At 55.4% G+C, this 23,229-nt stretch overlaps 1 protein-coding gene across 2 annotated transcripts in view; it reads right to left on the bottom strand.

Annotated features, from left to right (window-relative positions):
- Window positions 1-1,540: 1,540 nt before the first annotated feature.
- The window catches only part of SLC9A1 (solute carrier family 9 member A1), a 60,532-nt gene continuing 38,843 nt past the window's right edge, over window positions 1,541-23,229 (bottom strand). The window contains exons 2-13 of one of the 2 annotated variants that reach the window (XR_004028425.1): window positions 21,220-21,680; window positions 16,935-17,185; window positions 15,089-15,306; window positions 12,122-12,324; window positions 9,478-9,567; window positions 8,927-8,997; window positions 8,639-8,812; window positions 8,271-8,385; window positions 7,981-8,082; window positions 7,455-7,527; window positions 5,060-6,881; window positions 1,541-2,175 (exon numbers count right to left, since the gene is read on the bottom strand). Coding sequence is in view for 1 of the 2 variants with exons in the window: in XM_003271670.4 (XP_003271718.2) it covers window positions 6,544-6,881; window positions 7,455-7,527; window positions 7,981-8,082; window positions 8,271-8,385; window positions 8,639-8,812; window positions 8,927-8,997; window positions 9,478-9,567; window positions 12,122-12,324; window positions 15,089-15,306; window positions 16,935-17,185; window positions 21,220-21,680 (2,096 nt within the window). In the remaining variant the exon portion in view is untranslated. Of the gene's footprint in view, window positions 2,176-5,043; window positions 6,882-7,454; window positions 7,528-7,980; window positions 8,083-8,270; window positions 8,386-8,638; window positions 8,813-8,926; window positions 8,998-9,477; window positions 9,568-12,121; window positions 12,325-15,088; window positions 15,307-16,934; window positions 17,186-21,219; window positions 21,681-23,229 lie in introns of those variants that run through there. The other variant, XM_003271670.4, reaches the window with a different exon arrangement.

Here is a 23,229-nt window from a genome sequence, read left to right on the forward strand (position 1 = left end):
GAACACTCCCTCCAGGGAATGTGGATATGACTCCTTTAGAATTGGAAGTAGAGCGGCTGGGCGTGGTGGCTCACACCTGTAATCCCAGCATTTCGGGAGGCCGAGGCGGGTGGGTCACTTGAGGTCAGGAGTTTAAGACCAGCCTGGCCAACATGGTGAAACTCCATCCCTACTAACAATACAAAAATTAGTCGGGCATGGTGGTGCAGGCCTGTAATCCCAGCTACTCGGGAGGCTGGGGCACGAGTATCACTTGAACCCAGGAGGCAGAGGTTGCAGTGAGCCGAGATCGTGCCACTGCACTCCAGCCTGGGTGACAGAGCGAGATTCTTGTCTCAAAAAAAAAAAAAAGAATTGGAAGTAGAATGTTCTCCCCTGGTCATTTTGAGGTCTGTATGTTGCTTAACTAAAAGGCAGAGAAGAGGGTCAACTGTTCTGTACCTGACAGGGTGATCAGCTAGGATTGCCAGAAGGAAAGTAAGTTCCTGCTACACAATGTGGGGAGGGCAGACGACAATGACAGAAAAGAGGGGATTCACCAGGTGCCTCAGTCCCCCCAGTCCCCCTTCCAGTATTGACAGTGAAGGGGAAATGTGACAGTCCAACAAACATAAGACCAGAAGAGGCTGCATTGCACAAGAGTAAAGGTTTAGGACACCCCACCTATAAAAACCCCAGTCAGCCACAGTGCTGTACACGGTTAGAGGAAAGTGGGGGTGGAGGAAGGATGCTGTGATTGCTAACTTGGGCCTGGTGACCAGCTGCCAAAGTGGGGGCTGTAGCAATTTTCTGTTATTTGCATGCCCCGTTGTCTTATTTAAAGAGCCCGGTTGCATGGTGGCTCATGCCTGTAATCTCAGTGCTTTGGGAGGCCGAGGCGGGCAGATCGAGAGGTCAGGAGATCGAGACCATCCTGACACGGCTAACACGGTGGAACCCCGTCTCTACTAAAAACACAAAAAGTCAGCCGGGCGTGGTGGCGGGCGCCTGTAGTCCCAGCTACTTGGGAGGCTGAGGCAGGAGAATGGCGTGAACCCGGGAGGCAGAGCTTGCAGTGAGCTGAGATCACGCCACTGCACTCCTGCCTGGGCAACACAGCAAGACTCCGTCTCAAAAAAAAAAAAAAAAAAAAGCCCTGTTGATGACTAATGTGTTAAGTTAGGTGCTCCAGGTGAATATGACTGAAGGTTAATAAGAACAGGGTGAATCTGACAAGGTTGATGGTGTTGACGAGATTGTTCCTTCCATTAAAAAAAGATGAAATTCACATAACATAAAACTAACCTTTTTTTTGAGACGGAGTCTTGCTCTGTCACCCAGGCTGGAGTGCAGTGGCCCGATCTCGGCTCACTGCAAGCTCCGCCTCCCGGGTTCACGCCATTCTCCTGCCTCAGCCTCTCCGAGTAGCTGGGACTACAGGCGCCCACCACCACGCCCGGCTAATTTTTTGTATTTTTAGTAGAGACGGGGTTTCATCGTGGTCTCGATCTCCTGACCTCGTGATCCGCCTGCCTCGGCCTCCCAACGTGCTGGGATTACAAGCGTGAGCCACCGCGCCCGGCCTAAAACTAACCGTTTTAAAGCAAACACTTCAGTGGTATCTAGTACATTCACAATATTGTACAATCATCACCACAACCTATTTCCCAAACTTTTTCATCATCCCAAACAGCAATTCTGCAACCATTAAGCAATAGGGACACAAGTTTTTCACCCAAAGGACAAGAGTGGGTGCTGAGGGGTAAAAGGAATAGCCCTGCTTGGACCTCCTGTTTCCCTTCCACATCCACACACCCCATTCGACGAAGGGCCGACCTGCTCTGGCTGCCTTCCTTTCAGGCTTTCAGCTGGGACTGGCCAGTGGGAGGCACCATCAGGATGAAAACTGTCCACCCCCAACCTCCCCGGGTCCTCCTCTGGCAGGGGCTGTTCTAAGCATGGCCACAGTTCTAGCTGGGCAGCCCCCTCCCATGATGAGAGCTTCCTCCTCTTGCCCTTTCAGGTCTATGGGTTGTAATGGCTTCCTGTAGTGTGAGCCCTGCTGGGTCCCATCCCTGGTAGGTTCCCACGACCCCACCCACACCTTTAATTAATCCCTTAGTTGAAGGCTCTTGGTACCCCTTTGAATATACAGTCGGCCTCTGTACCCTCGGGTTCTGCAGCCTCAGTTTCAACCTAGCACAAATTGAAAACATAAAAATGAGTAAACAAAAAATAACAACACAATCAAAATACAACTTTAAAACCAGTATAACAACTTTTTTTTTTTTTTTTTTAGACAGGGTCTTGCTCTGTTGCCCAGGCTAGAGTGCAGTGGCATGAACGTGGCTCACTGCAGCCTCGACCTCCTGGGCTCAAGCAGTCCTTCCACCTCAGCCTCCCAAGTAGCTGGACCGGTGCACGACCATGCCTGGCCAATTTTTGTATTTTTTGTAGAGATGGGGTTTCACCATGTTGCACAGGCTGGTCTTGAATTCCTAGGCTCAAGTGATCCGCCCATCTCCACCTCCCAAAGTGCCAAGATTATAGGAGTGGGCTACCGTACCCAGCTGACAACTACTTACACAGCATTTACATTGTATTAGGTATTATAGGTAGTCTACGGATGATTTAAAGTATATGGGAAGATGAGTGTTGGTTATATGCAAATGCATCCATCTCTTGGTATCCATGATACCTCCCAGGTACCAAAATCCAAGGAAACTCAAGTCCCTTATATAAAATAAGGTAGTATTTGTCTATAACCTACATACATTCTCCCATATACCTTTTTTGTCACCCAGGCTGGAGTGCAGTGGCACAATCTTGGCTCACTGGAAAGTCCACCTCCCGGATTCAAGTGATTCTCCTGCCTCAGCCTCCCTAGTAGCTGGGACTACAAGCATGCACCACCACATCCAGCTAATTTTCTTATTTTTAGTAGAGACGGGGTTTCACCATGTTGGTCAGGCTGGTCTCAAACTCCTGTCCGCAAATGATCTGCCCGCCTCGGCCTCCCAAAGTGCTGGGATTACAGGCGTGAACCGTTGTGCCCAGCCATTCTCCCATATAGGTTAAATCATCTTTAGATTACAATGTAAATACTATGTAAATAGCTGTTACACTTTATTATTTGAATTTTTTTCCCCCAAATAGTCTCAATTTGCAGTTGGTTGAATCCATGGATGCAGAATCTATGAAGGGCCAACAGCACTACACCATTTTACATCAGGAACCTGAGCATGCAAGGATTTTGGTTTCCATGTGGGTCCTGGAACCAATCCCCGGAAAATATGGAGGGATGGCTGTAACATCCATTTCCTGCTAGGGAACCGATGGATACAAGAATAATCCTTTAATAATAACCCTGTAATCCTCTTGGCACTAACCACTTCAGATTTTGTGAGTCAAACCAGCTCCATTCTCAGGTCCCAGACTGGGCAAAGGAGATGCTTTCCTGGACAGCCCAGGTTCGAAGGGTGCCCAGGGGTGCGCGCCAAGGCCCCACTGCCCTCTGGTGGTTGGATCCAGGAAATGCACCTCGGGGCTCCAACCTCTGCTGAACCGAGCCCACTAGGGATTGAGCAATCCTTACCCCAAATGCTTGAAAGCAGAAGTGTTTCAGATTTTGGAATATTTGCACATACATAATGAGATATCTTGGGGATAGAATCCAAGTCTAAACACGAAATTCATTTATGTTTCATATACAGTTTCTATCCATAGCCTGAAATTAATGTTATATATTTTATTTTTTTTGAGACAGAGTCTTGCTCTGTTGCCCAGGCTGGAGTGCAGTGGTTAGATCTCAGCTCACTGCAACCTCCGCCTCCTGGGTTCAAGTGACTCTCCTGCCTCAGCCTCCCGAGTAGCTGGGATTACATGCATACATCACCATGCCCAGCTAATTTTCGTATTTTTAGTAGAGATGGGGTTTTGCCATGTTGGCCAGGCTGGTCTCGAACTCCTGACCTCAGGTGATCCACCCAGCTTGGCCTCCCAAAGTACTGGGATTACAGGCGTGAGCCACCGCGCCCTGCCCAATTTTATATATTTTAAATATTGCACATGAAGCAAAGTCTTGACTGCAACCTGTCTCATGAGGTCAGGTCTGCATTCTCCATTCTGGCGTTGTGTTGGGTTTTCTGATTAGGGATGCTCAGTCTGTACACACCTGAGCTTATCTCATGCAGGGGTCACTGTCCCCACTTTACAGGTGAGAACTTGAGGGCTTCAGTGACTTCCCACTGCCCTTTTGGTCTTCCCACGGTTAAGAGCAAAATCTTAGGCCGGGCACGGTGGCTCATGCTTATAATCCCAGCACTTTGGGAGGCCGAGGCGGGCAGATCACGAGGTCAGGAGATCGAGAGCACGGTGAAACCCTGTCTCTACTAAAAATACAAAAAAATTAGCTGGGCGTGGTGGCGGGCGCCTGTAGTCCCAGCTACTCGGAGAGGCTGAGGCGGGAGAATGGCGTGAACCTGGGAGGCGGAGCTTGCAGTGAGCCGAGATTGCGCCACTGCACTCCAGCCTGGGTGACAGAGCGAGACTCCGTCTCAACAGAAAAAAAAAAAAAAAAAAAAAAAGAGCAAAATCTTAACCGTGGAACATGCAGCCCCATCCTTGCCTCCCCTGTCACTCTGACCCAGCCACCTGGCCTTTTCTCAGGGCCCAGCGTTCGTGGGCACAGCTCCCAGTTACAACGTTTGGGAACTTTCTGGGTCCTTTTCCACCCGGAAGCCCCCAGCTCCTTCTTCAGTCCCCTCCTGGGATCTCACTCACTCAGGACTCAGGAGGGTTCTCCTTGCCGTCCCCTCCCTCCCCTCTGCTTCTTATTCACCTCTTGCACAAACACTGGGCACTGGTTAGTGCCGCTCTCCCCCGTGGGGCAGGGCACGTCCTGCTCAGCTTGTTGTGGTATCTCAGTGCCTGGCATGTGGGAACAACCACCCCAGCAGCTGACAGCCATGAAGTGTTTCTGTGCCAGCCTTTGAACGAAGTACTTCAGGCCCTCAGGCCACCCTCCCTCCTAAAGACCCTCGTCCCCAGGAAGCAGCCCTTGACTCTATTAAAAACTCACGTTGATTTATTAGAGTATGAAAAAGATTCAGTTTCTTCTGTACAGGCGGCAGAGTGGCAGCAGCTGCGGTGGCTTGGTACGTGGTTGTCGACGTCACCCTTGCATGGTGACTCCTGCCCAAACAGCACTTGCATGGAGAGGAGGATGGACAGATGGGCCGAGGACCCATGGCCCAGTCCCCTGCAAAGAGGGACACTCTATTGCACAATCCTGAGGGAGTGCCCCAGGGACAAGGGGAAGGAGTGTGTGTGAGCAAAGGTCTCTGGGGGCCCAGGATTCTGCCCAACCCACCAGCCCTGGGGGACAGGAGATCCTCAGGGGAGGCCTTCTCCCCTCCCACCACCTCCACAATGGGCTCCACAGCAGGTAGGGTGTGGTACACACAAGGGAAAGGTTCCAGGGGACAAACCCAGGGTGGGGGAAGTAACAGCAGGCCAGCAGGACTGGAGGTCAGGCCCAAGAGCTAGGCAGGTGCCAAGAGGCCAGCATCTGTGAGGCTGGAGAGACTCTTGATTAGGAGTGGGAGTTACTTCTGATGTCACAGTCTTCGAGCAACAGTTAAGAGCCCAGCAGGCAGAGAAACGTGGGGGAGGGGGTTGGACAGACAGGCACAAATGAGGAAGGGTAATTCCTGGAGTGTGAGGAGGGAGTTAGAGGCAGAGCACTGTTCAGCCAGGAGTTTTCAAAATGTTTTAAAAACAGGAGTGCCCTCTGTGCAAACAATTATATATAGAAGTGTGAACAAACGAAACTTTAAAAGGCAGCACATTCTGGAGCCACGGCCAGTCCTTCCCCTAGCAGCATCCCCTGAGGGGCCCACTGGTCCCTGTGGGAGCATAGTTCGAAAAGCTCTGAGTCACGTCACTGTCATCGTAGAAACCACCCCTGCTCCAGGCAGAGACGCTCAGAGATGCCCTCAGCCCGCAGCTCTGAGTAAGGACAGGTTGGGTGGTAGCCAGGGTGACAGAGCTGGCAGGAGGACTATGAGACCTTGGTGGGTCAGCAGCCCCTCCCCCAGCCATGTGCCTGGTACCCCTGGTGTGTCCCCTGATAAAGCAGGGCCTGCTCGAGGGAGGCCTCAGCTCCCTCCCTTCCTGGGTGGGACCACAGCTGAGCCAGAGACTCTTTGGTTAGAAACTAAGATTGGTCTGAATGAGGAGGAGGAGGCTGAGGCAGAGGGAGGAGCCTCCGAGGCCCTAGTCCAGGTCTGGGAGAAGCCTGGATCTAGGGAGGGGCAGGGGCGGCCTCACCAGCCCCAGCAGTTCTGCCAAATGGATTGGGGAGGCAGCTCTGGTGGGGAGGATGCTTCCCAGGAGGCGGCGGGGGAGGAGCTGTGCTGGGGTGGGGGCTGTGGGCCCAGCTGCCATGCGGTAGGGGGAGGGGCAGGGCCAATCCGGGTCAGGAAGGGCAAGGGGAGCCCCCAGCAGCCCCCGCTCTGGTGGGAGAGTCTGTGAGGGGACGGGCGCTGCCTGCTGGCCCTGGTGCTACTGCCCCTTGGGGATGAACGGTTCTCCCTCCCCAGGCTCAGGGTGGGGGCCTGGGTCGCTGAGGCAGCGCTGTATCCTCTGGGAGCTGGGGCTGTCACTGGGCGCGGGGGTGAAGACATCGTCGGTTCCTGGGGACGAAGTCTCCTTGCTCCTCATCATGATGCCCCCATCGTCGTCCTCGTCCTCCTCGGCCACCTTTGCAGGATCCCGGCTCAACCCCAAGACTTTGCCCTTCAGCTCCTCGTTCACCAGGTCCACAGACTCGGGTGACTGCGGGGAAGCCGGGTCGATGGTGATCACAGGCAGGTCCTCTTTCGGCTCATAGGCCAGTGGGTCTGGGGACCAAGAGCAAGGCACAAGCTGGGTTCCGCTCTGGAGCCCGGCCCAGCACGTGCCACTCGGCTGCATCAGCGCCTCCTGCAGGCCTTCTCAAGAGCACAGCCGTCCCCGTCCCGACAGGCCTCAGAAGCGGGCCTCTGCCACCCTCCACCCCACAGCTTCTCTTCCTCAGACTGTGGCCCTCTCCTCTGACAGGGGCTCCCAGAGGTGTCCCTCCACAGGCCAAGACCTGGGGCTCCTCCCCGAGTCACAGTCTGCCCTGGGGCCCTGCCCTCACGTTCCCCACACGTGCTGGGGGTCTTGATGGGGCAGATACCCTGCCTTCCTGCCAGGCACCGTGGCTCTCCCAGCTCCCCACACAGCCCTCACCCGGAACGTCTCTCTCCCTAGGGATGGCCCCTGACCTAGAAGCAGCTCATGGCTTGGGAGGGGCCCCTGAGGTCAGCGAGGGCCAGGCCTGTCCTCCCAGTGGCTGAGGCCTGTTCCTGTGGAGCCCTATCTGCAGGAGATGGTGGCAGGAGATGGCGGCTCAGAGCGCCCCGTCCTGAGGCCCCTCGCCAGGCCCTTACCTGAGCCGATGCGGGCCCGAGACATGGTGGGCGAGTCCAGCTTGTGGGCTGGCACTGTCAGGTAGTTGTTGATCTGACAGAGAGGACAGACGGGGTGAGCACAGGCAGCTGGGCAGACGGAGCCCCTCAGGACAGAACCCAGCCAGTGCACATCCCACCTTCCGTATATGCGGAGTGCTCGCTCCCCCTCCCTCGTGCCTGTGTGGGCGCCCGTACTGGCCCTTCAGGAGCTCCTGAGGGCTCATCCCAGGCTCCTGTCACAGCCTCCCTGAACACACCCACACTGCCCAGCCTTAAATCCACCCATTCCTCTGTCCCCTGCCACTGCCCTAACCCAGGACACGTCCCACACCCCCACGCCAATCCCTGGCTTAGAACTCTTCATGGCTCTCCATGCCCTTACACTGCCAACAAGCCCCTCGAAAGCCAAACCCTGTTCCTAGAATGGTTACATTTCCTCAGAGGCTGTGGTGGGGCTTGGGCGAGTGGGGTGGGATACAGATTCCCAGAGAAAGGCAGAGGCTACCTTCTGCTCCAGCTGCCGGGCCTTCTGCCTCCGGAGAAGCATCTGGTTCCAGGCTTCCTCGTAGGGGTCTGCCACCAGCGTGTGTCTGTTGTAGGACCGCAGCTGTGGGAGGGACAGCGTCAGGGCAGTGCAGGCCCCGGAAGTCTCTGCTCATGGAGGGGTGGGGGCAGTGCCGGAGGGCGGGCCAGTCCCGGGGTGGGTGCCGAGGGGCACGGGCAGGGCAGGGCTGCGGTGGAGAGGGGCTGAAGGCTCCTGTACCCTGGGGTCGGGCTGGGGAGCAGGTCCCTCACCCGCTGCCTGGTCTTCTGCAAGTTGTTCCTCAGGATTTTGCGGATCTCCTCCTCCTTGTCCTTGGACAGTGCTGGCAGGATACGCTCGGAAGGCAGGGACTTGGGGTGGATGTTCCTGGGGCAATAGGGCATAGGTTAGGTCCCCAAGATTCTTGGGATCCTGGTGCCTCCCAGGTTTGGCCAGAAGGAAGTCACCCTAGGGATGACCCAGGTGGGCACCAAAGCCTCAGGTCCTTGGTGCGAGCCCACAGCTCTCTTGTCTGCCCCAACAGGACGACAGAGGGCCCCGCCCCCGGGTGGCCACCTCCAGCTGGGCTTGAGGGGCCGGTGTGTGGGAGCAGAAGCTGCCTGGTTGCCCTGGCACTCACTGCATGGAGACGGTGGAGACGGCAGAGGGGATCTTGCCCATGCCCCCGCTCTCCACCAGCTCGATGGCCTGCTTCATCTCCATCTTGTGGTAGAAGGCGATGAGCTGGGGCTCCTTGGAGCGCTCGCCGGCTATCAGACACTTCTTCACATATTTCTTATTAAACCGGTTGAGCCTGGTGGGAGGAGGAGGGAGACGGATGGAGCCAGCTTCCAGGAGTGGGGAGATGCCCAGGCCCAGGAGACCCTTACCTGCCCCTCCCTGCCTGCCCACCAGGCCTGCCACCTACTTGTCCTTCCAGTGGTGGTGACCGTAGTGGCCACAGATGTCCTCGATGCCTGTCAGAAGGTGGTCCAGGAACTGAAAGGGGCCCAGGGCCAGGTCAAGCCTCGCTGTGGGGCGCCTTCCCTACCAAGACCTCTGACTAGCCCCACTCCCTCCTGTAGGGGCAGCCCTGCTGGGTCCGGCCCTGTGGTTCCACGAGCAGCCAGGAGGTGGCGCCCACACTCCACTCATCGAACCCAGTGGCCCTGACTCTGGGTATCTCCAAGCCTTGCCTGTGTCCAGCTGAGCCCCCTTCTCTAATCCCACCTGGGACCCATGCCTGGGATAGGTTTCAAATGGAGGCAGAGATGGCATGATGCCCCCTCCTCAGGCTCCCAGCTGCTCACACCACACCTTCCTATGGCTAGACCCTGGCGGCCTCCTGGGGCAGAGGGAGCCCCTGGGCACCGGCACAGGGAGAAGGGGCTGATGGGGGGCAGGGACTTGAGGCCCAGCTGCTCCCTATCTCCCTGGTTCCTCCTTCTGCAACCGAGGGCCCAGCCCGCACTCCAGTACCTGTGTGTGGATCTCTTCGTTGATGGAGCGCTTCGTCTCTTGCTTTTTCTTCACAGCCAACAGGTCTACCAGGGGCCGAATGGTCATGCCCTGGGGGGCAGGCAGGTGTCATGCACTCCAGTTCTGCTACCCAGGCAGGGAGGCCGCAGAGCCTCCCTCCCTCACCCCAGGCCCCCAAGGCTAGGATGCCTTCTCTGCTCTGCTCTCTCCCAGGACCCAAGGGTGTGAGAACTCTCCCACCTCCCAGCGCTCATCTAAAGACAGGTCCTTAAGGCCTGCTTCTTCCTGGAGACACGGTCAGAGGTGTGACCGCCAAATGCCCCCCACACTGGTCATCTGGCCTGGGCCAGGCAGCAGACAGCCTGGGTTCGGATGTGGACTGCACCACAGACTTGCTCTGCAACCCCACGGACGTCAGGCCCCACACACAGGGAAAGCTGCCTCTGCACTGCCTCCCCACCAGGACTGCGAGGAGGACCGAGTAGCAACAGCAGCGGCGGATGGAACTGCACACCTGCCGTGTGACCAACACATGTGCTTGGAAGTGTTCTAGCATCAGCTCTCCAATACCCACAACACAAAGAGGAAGGTCCTTCCATTGTCGCTATTTAACAGACGCAGAAACTGAGGCTCAGAGAGGTTAAGCAGCTTGCTAAGATCCCACAGAAGCAGTAAAGCCACGATTCAAACCCAGGCAGGCTGGCTCTGGAGGGAGGCCCCCTCCCCAATGCTGCCTTCAATGAAAATGGGCTTGGAAAATCACTAGCACATACAACTGCAAAATCAAGGTAAAAAAAACATTTTGAAGATGGAAGCAGGGCAAGAGGACAAAAGTGGCAGCCTCCTCCTCTTTTTCTTTTTTTTTTTTGAGATGGAGTCTTGCTCTGTCACCTAGGCTGGAGTGCAGTGGCGTGATTTCAGCTCACTGCAACCTCCACCTACCGGGTTCAAGTGATTCTCCTGCCTCAGCCTCCCGAATAGCTGGGATTACAGGCACCCGCCACCATGCTCAGCTAATTTTTGTATTTTTAGTAGAGACAGGGTTTCACCATGTTGGCCAGGCTGGTCTCGAACTCCTGACCTCAGGCGATCCGCCTGCCTCGGCCTCCCAAAGTGCTGGGATTACAAGCGTGAGCCACCACGCCCAGCCTCTCTCCTTTTTCTTAACTCGAGACAGAGTCTCACTCTGTCACACAGGCTGGAGGAGCGCAGTGGCTCAATCACAGCTCACAGCTGCCTCAATCTCCTGGGCTCAAGCTATCCTCCCACCTCAGCTTCCCAAGTAGCTGGGACTACAGGTGTGTACTACCATACCTACTAATTTTTTTTTATTTTTTGTAGAGACAAGGTCTTGCCATGTTGCCTAGGCTGCTCTTGAACTCCTGGGCTCAAGGGATCCTCCCGCCTCAGCCTCTCAAAGTCCTGGGATCATAGGCGTGAGCCACTGCACCAGGGTCCCCTCTCCCTTTAAAGGACAGAAAATAAGCCCAGCCCCAGGTTTCCCCTATTTTTTTTTCTCAAGAGAATGCAGAGATGTACCCCATCTAGGGCTTTTTGAGTATCAGTGCCCAGAAAAGACAGAAGGGATGGTAAAGAAATGGAGGCTCAGACAGAGTGTTTTTCATTTGCCCAAGGTCAGGCAAAGTCAGGTAAGGCACAGCAATTTGCACCATCACAGGCTGGGCTTCCTTGGGGACCTTAGGCAGGAGAGTGGCTCTCAGCTAAGCGTGAGCCGTTTAAATGCACAGAAATCACTGAGCAGCAGGCTGGAAGGATTCTTGGGAATCATCTCGCCTGGTTCCCTCACTTTACAGATGGGAACTGAGACCCAGAGAAGGGTGGGGGTCTTTCTTAGGGTCAAACGGACACCAACACAGAGCTAGGGCTGACTCCAGGCCTCCTGCTGCCTGGCTCATGGCCCTTTCCAGTTCCCCAGGCTGTGATATTATTCCCATTTTACAGATGCAGAAACTGAGACCCTAAGATATGAAATCTCTTGCTAAAGCCCTACAATGAGTTAGTAGCAAAGAGAGATCTTGGGCCTGTTGACTGTACCCACTTCTTTTTTTTTTTTTTTTGAGATGGAATTTCACTCTTGTTGCCCAGGCTGGAGTGCAATGGCACGATCTCAGCTCACTGCAACCTCCACCTCCCGGGTTCAAGTGATTCTCCTGCCTCAGCCTCCCAAGTAGCTGGGATTACAGGCATGCATCACCATGCCCACTAATTTTGTATTTTTAGTAGAAATGGGGTTTCACCATGTTGGTCAGGCTGGTCTCAAACTCCTGACCTCAGGTGATCCACCCCCCTCAGCCTCCCAAAGTGCTGGGATTACAGGCATGTGTCACCGTGCCCGGCCAGTACCCACTTCTCTTAATGCTCTATGAGTTCCAAATTAAGTTGGGCAGCATTCTGGTTCCTTTACATTCTGATCAGTCACTCTGCAATGACTCATCACAATTCTCACTTCGCGATTGAAGGAACTGAGGCCCAGAAAGGGGGAGTGGCTTGCCCAAGGTCACACAGCAAGTTAGTGGTGGAGCTGGGACTAGAATCGCATTTCAAATCACACGCTTTCCTCTCTTTCCACGGGAACAGCGTGAGGGTCCCCAAGGCAAGGGCCTGCCCTGCCCTGGCCCAGCACCTGCACAAAGACGGTGAAGAAGATGACGGTGATGATGGCAGTGAGGAAGAGGTCACACATGGGGAAGTGCTTCTTGTCCAGGAGGTAGCCCAGAGAGAAGGCGATGGCCCCTCGCAGGCCCCCATAGGCGATGATGAACTGGTCCTTGGGGGTCAGCTTCACGATACGGAATTTGTTGATGAACCAGGTCAGGCCCAGCACCCCTGCAGGGGAGGGCAGGGGGTGATGAGGGTCAGGTCGGGCTGTCCCCAGTCCCTCCTGGCTTCTACATCAGTGATTTCTCTGTGCATCCAGGAAGTCTCCATTACTAAACCCACCCCGCTCACTCAATTCCTGGATCCCTCAGCCCAGAGTGCCCTGAACCCCTCAATCCAAGAGCTGGGTGGATCCTTAAGGGACTTCCCCAACCTGGATGTGCTTTAGAGACACCATGGAGGCCTCCAGTGGCTGGAGGGCTGGGGGCAGGAAGAGGGAGAAAAGATCAAACAAGATGGGTCACAGGTCAACACTTGTTAAACGTGATGGGTACGTGGGGGGTCATGATCCTATTCTCTCTACTTTTCTAAGTACTTGAAATTTTCCATAATAAAGCTTAAAAAATGCAGAGGGCTGGGCCCAACCTCCACCCACAGAACTAGAATCCCTGGAGGATGAGGCTCAGGAACAAAGGGGATTTCAAAAGTGCACCAAATAAATGTGAGGTCCTGCCAGGCTTGGGGGCACGGGCCTAACCCTCAGAGAGGAAGCGAGAGATCCAGGGAGGAGGCGACTGAGACGCTGGGGTGAGGCATGTGGGGCACATGTGAGTGGAACCCATGCACCTGGGGCCTGCTCCCCACGTGTGCCCCGGCCTGCTGCATAGGTTTGGAGGACTGCACGTGGCTCTGCACGCGATTCGGCACGTGCTCACGTCACCTGTCTTGAGACGGTGCAGAGAGCACTCAGCTCAGAGTCACAGACCTGGGTTCTGTGGGCCTCAGGCCCCTCATCAGGACAGCCACAGGCTCAGAGTCTCAGGGCCCCCTCACTTTGACACAGCCTAACTCTGTCTCCAGAGACCACAGCCTTGCTGTGACACAGGCTTCTTCCTGCTGAAGGGCCCATCATGGAAAAGGGAAGTCCCTCCTGTCCAGCTGTACTGGGAGCAGGCAGGAAGCCTGCACCCACAAACTTCATCACACACACACCCCCAGCCCCTCCACACACACACACACCCCCAGCCCCTCCACACACACACACCCCCCCACACACACACCCAGCCCCTCCACACACACACATACACCCAGCCCCTCCACACACCACACACCCCCCCCACACACACACCCAGCCCCTCCACACCCCCCACACACACACACACCCAGCCCCTCCACACACACACCCCCCACACACCCCCCCACACACCCAGCCCCTCCACACACACACACCCACACACACACCCCCAGCCCCTCCACACACACACACACACACACACCCACACACCCAGCCCCTCCACACACACACACCCACACACACACCCCCAGCCCCTCCACACACACACACACACAGCCCCTCCACATACACACACCCAGCCCCTCCACACACACACAGCCCCTCCACACACACACACACACAGCCCCTCCACACACACCCCCCCCACACACACCCAGCCCCTCCACACACACACACCCAGCCCCTCCACACATACACACCCACACACACACCCCCAGCCCCTCCACACACACACACACACCCACCCACACACCCAGCCCCTCCACACACACAGCCCCTCCACAAACACACCCAGCCCCTCCACACACACAGCCCCTCCACACACACACACACACCCAGCCCCTCCACACACACACACACAGCCCCTCCACACACACACACACCCAGCCCCTCCACACACACACACACACCCAGCCCCTCCACACACACACACACACACCCAGCCCCTCCACACACACACACACACCCAGCCCCTCCACACACACACACACCCAGCCCCTCCACACACACACACCCACACCCAGCCCCTCCACACACACCCACACCCAGCCCCTACACACACACACACACCCAGCCCCTACACACACACACACACCCAGCCCCTCCACACACACACACCCAGCCCCATCCACACACACACATCCAGCCTCATCCACACACACACCCAGCCCTCCACACACACACACACACACACACACACACACCCAGCCCCTCCACACACACACCCAGCCCCATCCACATGCATACACCCAGCCCCTCCACACGCATACACCCAGCCCCATCCACACACACACACACAGCCCCATCCACACACACACACAGCTCCATCCACACGCACACACACCCAGCCCCTCCACACGCATACACCCAGCCCCTCCACACACACACACACAGCTCCATCCACACGCACACACACACAGCCCCTCCATACACACACCCATCTCCACACACACACACCCATCTCCACACACACACACCCAGCCCCTCCACCCCCACCTCCCCACACCCAGCCCCTCCACACACACCCAGCCCCTCACACACACACCCAGCCCCTTCACACACACACCCAGCCCCTACACACATACACACACAAAGCCCCTTCACACAACACTACACACACACCCAGCGCCTCCACACACACCCAACCCCTACACACACACCCAGTCCCTCCACACAACTATACACACACTGCACCACAGCCCAACCCCTCCACACAACACACACACATATACAAAGCCCTCCACACAACATACTACACACACACGCCCCCAAGCCCTCCACACACTACACACACACCATACACACACACACACACACACCACACATGCAATATGCACACACACACACACCACACATGCAATATGCACACACACACACACACACACACCACACATGCAATATGCACACACACACACACACAGCACCACAGCCCCCCACCCCTCACCACACCCCCCACCCCGCCCCAGCCCTGGCCCTCACCCAGCACGCGGGCGATGAGGCAGAAGAGCAGGGTGCTGATGACGAAGGTCCAGTTCCAGTGGTGGGAGCCGGCCACCGTGGAGACGCCGAGGAAGATGAAGATGAGGGTCTCGCTGACGCTGCTCCACATCTTCAGGAAGTATTTGATGGTGGTGTGGGACTTGTGGGAGATGTTGGCCTCCACATAGGGGCGCATCACCACCCCCGAGGCTATGAGCCTGGAGCAGGAAAGAGCGGGGTCAGGGCTCCGTGTTGAGCTGCACCTGCCCGAGCCCCTCCACTGCCAGGGGCAATGGGGCCACGACCCAGCTGCCCGTGTTCCAAGCTCCTCTATGGGCCAGGGGCCCGCTGCGTGCTTTACACCCTGTTGCCACTCATGCTCGCATCAACCCTACAGACACGGTGTATTCCTCTATTTTTTTTTTCTTTTTTTTTTGAGACGAGTCTCACTCTGTCGCCCAGGCTGGAGTGCAGTAGCGCGATGTCGGCTCACTGCAACCTCCGCCTCCCGGGTTTAAGCAATTCTCTGCCTCAGCCTCCCGAGTGGCTGGGATTACACGCGCCCACCACCATGCCTGGCTAATTTTTTTGTATTTTTAGTAGAGACGGGGTTTCACCATCTTGGCCACGCTGGTCTTGAACTCCTGACCTTGTGATCCACCTGCCTCAGCCTCCCAAAGTGCTGGGATTACAGGCGTGAGCCACCGTGCCCGGCCCTATTCCTCCATTTTTAAAATGAGTGATCTTGGCTGGGCACAGTGGCTCACGCCTGTAATCCCAGTACTTTGGGAGACCGACAAAGGTGGATCACTTGAGGCCAGGAGTTCGAGACCAGCTTGGCCAATGTGGTGAAACCCAGTATCTTCTAAAAATACAAAAATTAGCCAGGTGCGGTGGTGGGCACCTGTAATCCCACCTAATTGAGAGGCTGAGGTGGGAGAATCTCGAACCCAGACGGGGGAGGCTGCAGAGTGGGACCCCGTCTCAAATAAAAAAAATGAGAGATCTTATGCTAAGAGAAATAGTCACCTGTCCCGTCATGCTGCCTGCGGGGCAGCAAAGCCAAGACACACAAACCACACTGTGCCCAACTCCAAAGCCTGCACCTTTGCCCCAATGCCACACTGCCTCTTGACCCAACAGGAGTCAATGACACAGACCCATGGTCTTCTGGGTTCATTCCCCTCAAGGGTGGCATCTGCCATTACACAGGGGTCTCCACAGGGAGCTGTGTTCCAAGCAGCTGCTTGGAGCTCGGAGTCCTCCCAGCCCAGTGCTCACACCCAGGCTCTGCTCCTGGGAGCCAGGGGCCCTGAACCCCAGTTCTGCCCTGCCTCAGCACTGGAACACCTTCACCCCTCACTGCCTCTCCACAGCCCATTCTCCCCATTTCCAGACCCGGCGGAGACCTCAGGACCGCCAGGACTCAGGCCTGGTGAGCCTCCTACTGGGGCTGCTGAGGGGACTCCCTTCGAGACAATGAAGTAGCAGGGCTGTGGCTTTCTTCAACCTGAAGCTTAGTGGCTTCGAAGGCTCTGCTCTCCTATACCCTGGGCTTGCCCTCATGCAGGTCACTCTTGCATCATCTGCTCATAGCCTGAAATGCCCTCTCCAGATTCCTGGACCCCAGGGGGCGCTGCAGAAGGGCTCCTCTTCTAGGAAGCCACTGATGCCCTTGGCCATTTAAATGGCTACCAAGCAGGTCTGGAGCCTGGAGCTCATGTCTCATCCCTGGAGCTCAAGGCTGGGCCCTGGGAGCTCCGTGACCCTACGAGCTTGGGGAATCCAAGCTGGCAGCCCCCACCCCCACCCTGCCAAGCCCACTGCCTGCTGCACGCAGACTCACGCCATGATGCCTGACAGGTGGAAGAGCTCGGCTGACAAGTAGGCCATGTAGCTGTAGAGGAAGACGAAGAGCGGCTCGATGACGCGGATGTGGGAGGTAAATCGGGAGGTGAAGGCTGCGATGACCCCGTAGACCACGCCCACAAACACCCCGCCCAGGGCCACCACGAAGAAGCTCAGGAAGCCGAGGAAGATGTCCACGATGCCCACGTGTTCGTAGTTGGCAAACTCCTCAAACAGGTGATACAGGACCTGAGGAGGATGTGCAGGCTGGTGGGTGGGAGGAGAGGGCCCTGGCCCCACGGCTCCCTGGGGTCCACCCAGGGCGATCCAGTCCCCTCCGTTAACCATGGCCACAAGAAGAGGCCACACGGTAGCAGAGAAACCCTAGAGCCAAGCAGGTGCTCAAAACCTCAGCCTGGGGCTGAGGGGCTTGCTCTGGGCCGGCCACGTGCCACACTGGTGAAGGGTGGGCCCTGGGAAGCTCTGTGAAGACCCTGAAGCCAAACTGCCTGGACTGGAATCCTGGCTCTGCCACTCCTGAGCTGTGTACAGGAAGCAAATTCATCTCCCTGTGTTTCAGTTTTCCCGTCTATAAAATGAGGATAAGAATGCCAAATCTTAGGACTGCTGTGAGGACTAAATCAGTGAATCCAGTGCTCGGAGCCTTACCTGATGCAGTGTTAGCCACGCCTGGTGCTATCAAGTCTGCCTCTCATTGCCTGACCTTGGGCATGTCATGCCCATCACTGGGTTTCAGTCCCTCCTTCAGCACAAAAAAGGGACGTTCACACAATGAACTAGAATGTGATTTCTTAACCTCTGGAGCTTTCTGAAAATACACATGTTCAGGCCATACTGGACTTGGACTCTCTGGGATAGGGCCAAGAATTCTCTATGTAACAAGCACCCCAGGGGTTGCAATGAACAGCCAAGTTCAGATGCTATGGAATCAGAGGCTAAGGCGTCCCTGTCTCCTGGACTGGGCAATAGATGGTCATTGCAACACTACCATCAGACGTTTAAGTGGCACTTCATACACTGTAAAGCCCTTTGATGGTCTTTATCTGAATCGACACTCAACAACCATGTGAGGCAGGTGGGTCAAGGATGCTCCTTTGCTAAACCGAGGCTCACAGTGGTAAAACAACATGCCAGGGGGCCCCCAGCCCAGAAGCAGAAGAACTGGGCCCAGAACTTGTTCCCTGACAGCCATGGCTGAGGCCTCCCCAGGAGGCTCAGCTTTGAGGGTCTACCCCTCCTACTGCTAGGTCCCTGAGCTGCCTGGCTTACTCAAGTCTGTCCTAGACAGCTCTGCCAGGAAGGAGCAGGGAGTTTCCAGGCCTGGGGGAAGGGAGGGAAGGACTTGAGGATCCATGACAGGGAACCCCCCGAAGCCCCCAGGACCTGGAGCAGGAGGAATGGACTGTGAGGAGTGACCTGTCTAGGGCACAGACCTGAGACCAGGCAGCTCAGGGTCAGCCTCTGGCTTTACTCTCTGGGAAATGGGGCACTCATACTCACGCCGAGAGCTCCAGAAAGACCTGACTTGGGCCAGGCAGCAAGGGGAGATGCAGAGCACTGGCCAGGCCTGGTGCTGCCTGGCCCCAGCCGTCTGGGGGATAGGACAGGGCCCCAGCGGCAGAGAGCCTCTTAGCAGGTGTGTGTTCAGCCGTGGGCTACCTAAACTCATTCCTGGCCTGAGGGGATTCATGGGTCCGCATGGTCTACCACATGGGCCCATGGAGTGGGCACAGAGGGGAAAGTCCTCCTTTCTGGCCTGGTGCTATTACCCCTGGAACTATAGAGAAGCAGAGTAACACACTAGTAAGCACTTGGGCTTTGGACTCAGACCACGGATTTGAACCTCAGCTGTATCATGTATCAGGCTTATGTAACCTCTCGGTTCCTCAGTTTCCTCATCTCAAAGAAATTGGAATATAACCGTGTCAACCTCATGGAGTTACTGTATAGATTAAATGAAGCAATACAGGCCAGGCACAGTGGCTCACACCTGTAATCTCAGCACTTTGGGAGGCCAAGGAGGGAGCATCGCTTGTGCCCGGGAGCTTGAGACCAGCCCAGGCAACATAATGAGACCCCATATTTACAAAATAAATAAACAAATAAATAAATTAGCTGGGTGTGATGGCCAGCACCTACAGTCCCAGCTACTCGGGAGGCTAAGAGGGGAGGATCATTTGAGGAGTTTGAGGGTGCAATGAGCTAGATTGTGCCACTGCACTCCTGGGCGACACTGTCTGTGTGACAGGAGACTCTGTCCCTAAATAAATAAATAAAAATGAGGCAATACACATTCAGACAGGAAGCACCCAGTGAACACCAGCAATCACTACCACCGCTGCCACTGCCTTTGGGAGACACGACCGTGGGTCCACAAATGGCTGGGTCTGTTACCGGCTTGATGCAACCATGCCCCAAGCTCCACAGCAGTGCTCACCTGAACCCCAACACCCAGATCCCACTGGAGAGGGCTTTATCTTTGGCACCCACTGGCTTCACAGACATTAGTATGACTCACTAATGTAAGTAACCCTGTAAGAAGCCTGGGAGGATGACGGGCTGAGTACTGCAATCCGTGTGTCACAGATGGGGAAACTGAGGCTCATGTGGTAACCCTGGGCAAGAGCTACTGCTAGAGGAGGCCAGGACGGAGGGCTGCCTGCTCAGGTCAGGCTGCTATTCTACCCAGCCCCATGAGGAGGCGGGGGAGGAACAGGAAGCCAAGGCTGCCAGCAGCTGAACACCACAGTCTGTCTCTACTCTGAGGTGCTGCTTCCTGAAGGCTGGGGCTGCAGAGGAGGGAGTCATGGCCTGGGCACGCACATGTGCCCTTGAGCTTTCGTGTGTGTGCAGCTGCTCTGAGGGGGACAGCTCAGGAGGGGGTGGGAGTGTTCTCACAACACAACGTGAGCATGCACACGCACACATCTGTTTCCCAAGGAAACCAGCTGGGAGCAAGGGCATGTGCAGGTGTATATGGTGCCACCACGTGCAGACCCTGGAGGAAAGCACTAATCCTCTGCCACTTTGCAGCTATCAAAGGTGAGGCCGGCTGGGCGCGGCGGCTCACGCCTGTAATCCCAGGCTGAGGTGGGCGGATCACCTGAGGTCAGGAGTTCGAGATTAGCCTGGCCAACATGGCGAAACCCAGTCTCTACTAAAAACACAAAAATTAGCTGGGCATGGTGACACACGCCTGTAATCCCAGCTACTTGGGAGACTGAGGCAGGAGAATTGCTTGAACCTGGGAGGCGGAGGTTGCAGTGAGCTGAGATTGCATCACTGCACTCCTGTCTGGGAGACACAGCAAGACTCCGTCTCAAAAAAAAAAAAAAAAAAAAAGGTGAGGGCCACAGAGGTATAGCATTTGCTTAAGGTCACACAGCAAGCAAGTGGCCAACTTATTTTACTTATCACCTTCTAGATGTTTTGGAGACAAGGCCCCTTTCCATAATCTCTGCCCAAAAACTGTGCACAAACCGAATTCTAACTTAAGATATAGCCAACACGAGAGCTGAAAGGCCCCTCACAGATGATATGGTCTGTGAAGAGGGAACTGAGGCACAGAGAGTATAAGTAATTTGCCCAAGATCACATCAAAATGCAAGTGAAGGGCCAGGCTTGTTGGCTCAGGTCTGTAATCTCAGCACTTTGGGAGGCCGAGGCAGGAGGATCTTTTGAGGCCAAGAGTTCGAGACCAGCCTGGGCAACATGGTCAAACCCCATCTCCACAAAAAATTTAAAAAATTAGCCAGGTGTGGTGGTGCATGCCTGTAGTCCTAGCCACTCGGAAGGCTGAGGCAAGAGGATCTCAGGCCCAGGTATTTGAGGCTGCAGTGAGTTATGACCGTACCATTTCACCAGCCTAGAAGACAGGGCAAGACCCTGTCTCTCAAAAAACAAAAAGCAAGTCAAGTCAAGGAGGGAGCATATAACCTAGCAAAACCAAGAGCTTAGGCCCTGGAGTCAGAAAGACCTGGTTCAACCACAAACTGGTTCATACTCCAACAGGTTATTTAACTTCTTTGGGCCTGTGTCTCCCCTGGAAAATGAGAATAATAAGCACCTCCTAAGGCAGCCATGAGGACTTAAATGAGATAATCCATGCCGAAGGGCTCAGCACGGTGCCTGGCACACAGAGGGTGGGAATGGGCCTCAGCTGTTTTTATTACTGTTATTAGCGGGCGGATGAGGGATTCACTGGTGGGCCTGGATTCGGGTTTGTACCGTTTGGACATGGGCATGGCCCCTGGCCTCCTCACCACAGTGACGGCGTCATTGAGCAAGGACTCCCCAAAAACAAGGATGTGCAGCAGCTCATTGATGTGAATTTCCTCAAAGACAGCCAGAACCGCCACGGGGTCCACGGCCGAGATGATGCTGCCGAAGAGCAGGTTGTCCAGGAGGCCGATGTTGTTGATCTGTTCACCGCCCACCAGGCACACGGCGTACATGAGGCCGCCCAGGAAGAAGGCGTTCCACAGCGTGCCCACCACGGCAAAGATCAGGATGGTGCCCAGGTTTTCCGTGAACTGCCGCAGTGGCAGGAAGTAGCCCGCGTCCAGGATGATGGGCGGCAGCAGGAAGAGGAAGAAGACGTCGGACTGCAGGAAGGGGGGTGTCTCGCCTACACCCTTGATCAGGCCCCCCACCAGCAGCCCCACCACGATCAGCAGGCAGCTCTCCGGGACGATGCTTGAGATAGTGGGGATCACATGGAAACCTGCGGAGGGCGAGAGAACGGGAGGCCGTGGGCTTTTGGAGGAGCCAGGAGAATAGAAGGCTGGGGACGGGCCGGGGATGAGGAGCGCAGCTGGCGAGAGGTGCACAGGCTGGGTCTCAGAGGGCTGCTCTGTTAACTCTCTGAGCCTCCACTTCCTCGCCTGTAAAATGGAAGGGACAATGCTAGCTTCACAGGTTTGCCATCATAAACCAAGTGACAGTGTTTTTAAAGCACTTTTTTCAAAGGATATATACATGCTATCTTTGTCGCTGTCATAAAGTGTTAGAAAGCAGCAGTTCTATATGCCTCCAGAAGGCAGAAATTATAAATTGATTACGGACGTGCCAAGTACCTACGGGCATCACCTACGCCTGAACCCAAGGCATTATTCCAGGCACAAGCTCAGGGAGGCAGATCTGAGCTCAACCTGAGGAATAACAATCTAACAATTCTGTCTGAGGGAAGATGGTAGTTCCCCATCACGGAGCTGTTTAAGCAGAAGGCAGACAACCAGCTGGTGGGGAGTGGCAGAGGAGACAGAAGAAAGCACAGAAGAATCTAAGAATACCAGCGTGGGAAGGAACTTGGGGATAATAAGGCCCGGGGTCTGCAAACCTGCAAAACAGCAGGCTTTCCGACTGAGTCCAGGCAGCTGCTCGAGACACGGCTCAAGGGTGTCAATGGCAACCAGCTTTGGCAGGTGAGATAAAATCTATTTGCTATGCCGCTTCTAGCTCAATGCCACCCACTTTAAAGATGGAGCAACTAAGGCTCAGAAAAGGGAAGGGACTTGCCCAAAGTCACACAGCAAATGGGGAGCAGAACCAGAATAGAACACAGGTCTGATGCCCCAGGTCCCATCAAACTGCACAGTTCTGTAATTCAAGCTCTCCTATCCTTCCCTCCCATCAAGGCCTCCTCACACACCCCTCTGCCTGGGACCCACCAGCCATCTCCCCAGGCCATGTCCTGGCCAGCAGCAGGCCACTCTACTGTAGTCCACCTTGAGGCTCCAAACCCAGAGCTGAGAAGTAGCAAAAATCCCCGTGAGAGGGCCTCTCTCAATACCAGGTATGGCCAGAGAACCCTGAGCTCCTGTGAGTGGTTTACTTGTTTGTTTTGTTTTGGGGTAGGAAAGTAGTTGGAAAAAATCTGAGCATCTAGTTGTATGTTGGGTACTATGCTCCCAGGGTTGGCATAGCCAAGAGGGTATGACCCTTTGCTCAAGAGGAAAGCTCTCTCTGGCCTGGCATGGTGACTCATGCCTGTATTCCAGCACTTTAGGAGGCTGAGGTGGGAGGATCACTTGAGGCCAATAATTTGACACCAGCTTGTACAACATAGGAGACCTCATTTCCACTTAAAAAAAAAATAGCTGGGCATGGCATGCGCCTGTAGTCTCAGCTAGTCAGGAGGGCTGAGGCAGGAAGATCACTTGAGCCAAGCCTCAAAAAAAAAAAAAAAAAAAAAAAAAAAAAGAAAGCAAAGCTCTCTCTCCTGCCCTTCCCTATCTTGCAAGCTCTGTGCAGGCAGATCCCATAACTGCTCA

The sequence above is a fragment of the Nomascus leucogenys genome, chromosome 24 (genome assembly GCF_006542625.1).
Source record: "Nomascus leucogenys isolate Asia chromosome 24, Asia_NLE_v1, whole genome shotgun sequence".
NCBI classification, from domain to species: Eukaryota; Metazoa; Chordata; class Mammalia; order Primates; family Hylobatidae; genus Nomascus; species Nomascus leucogenys.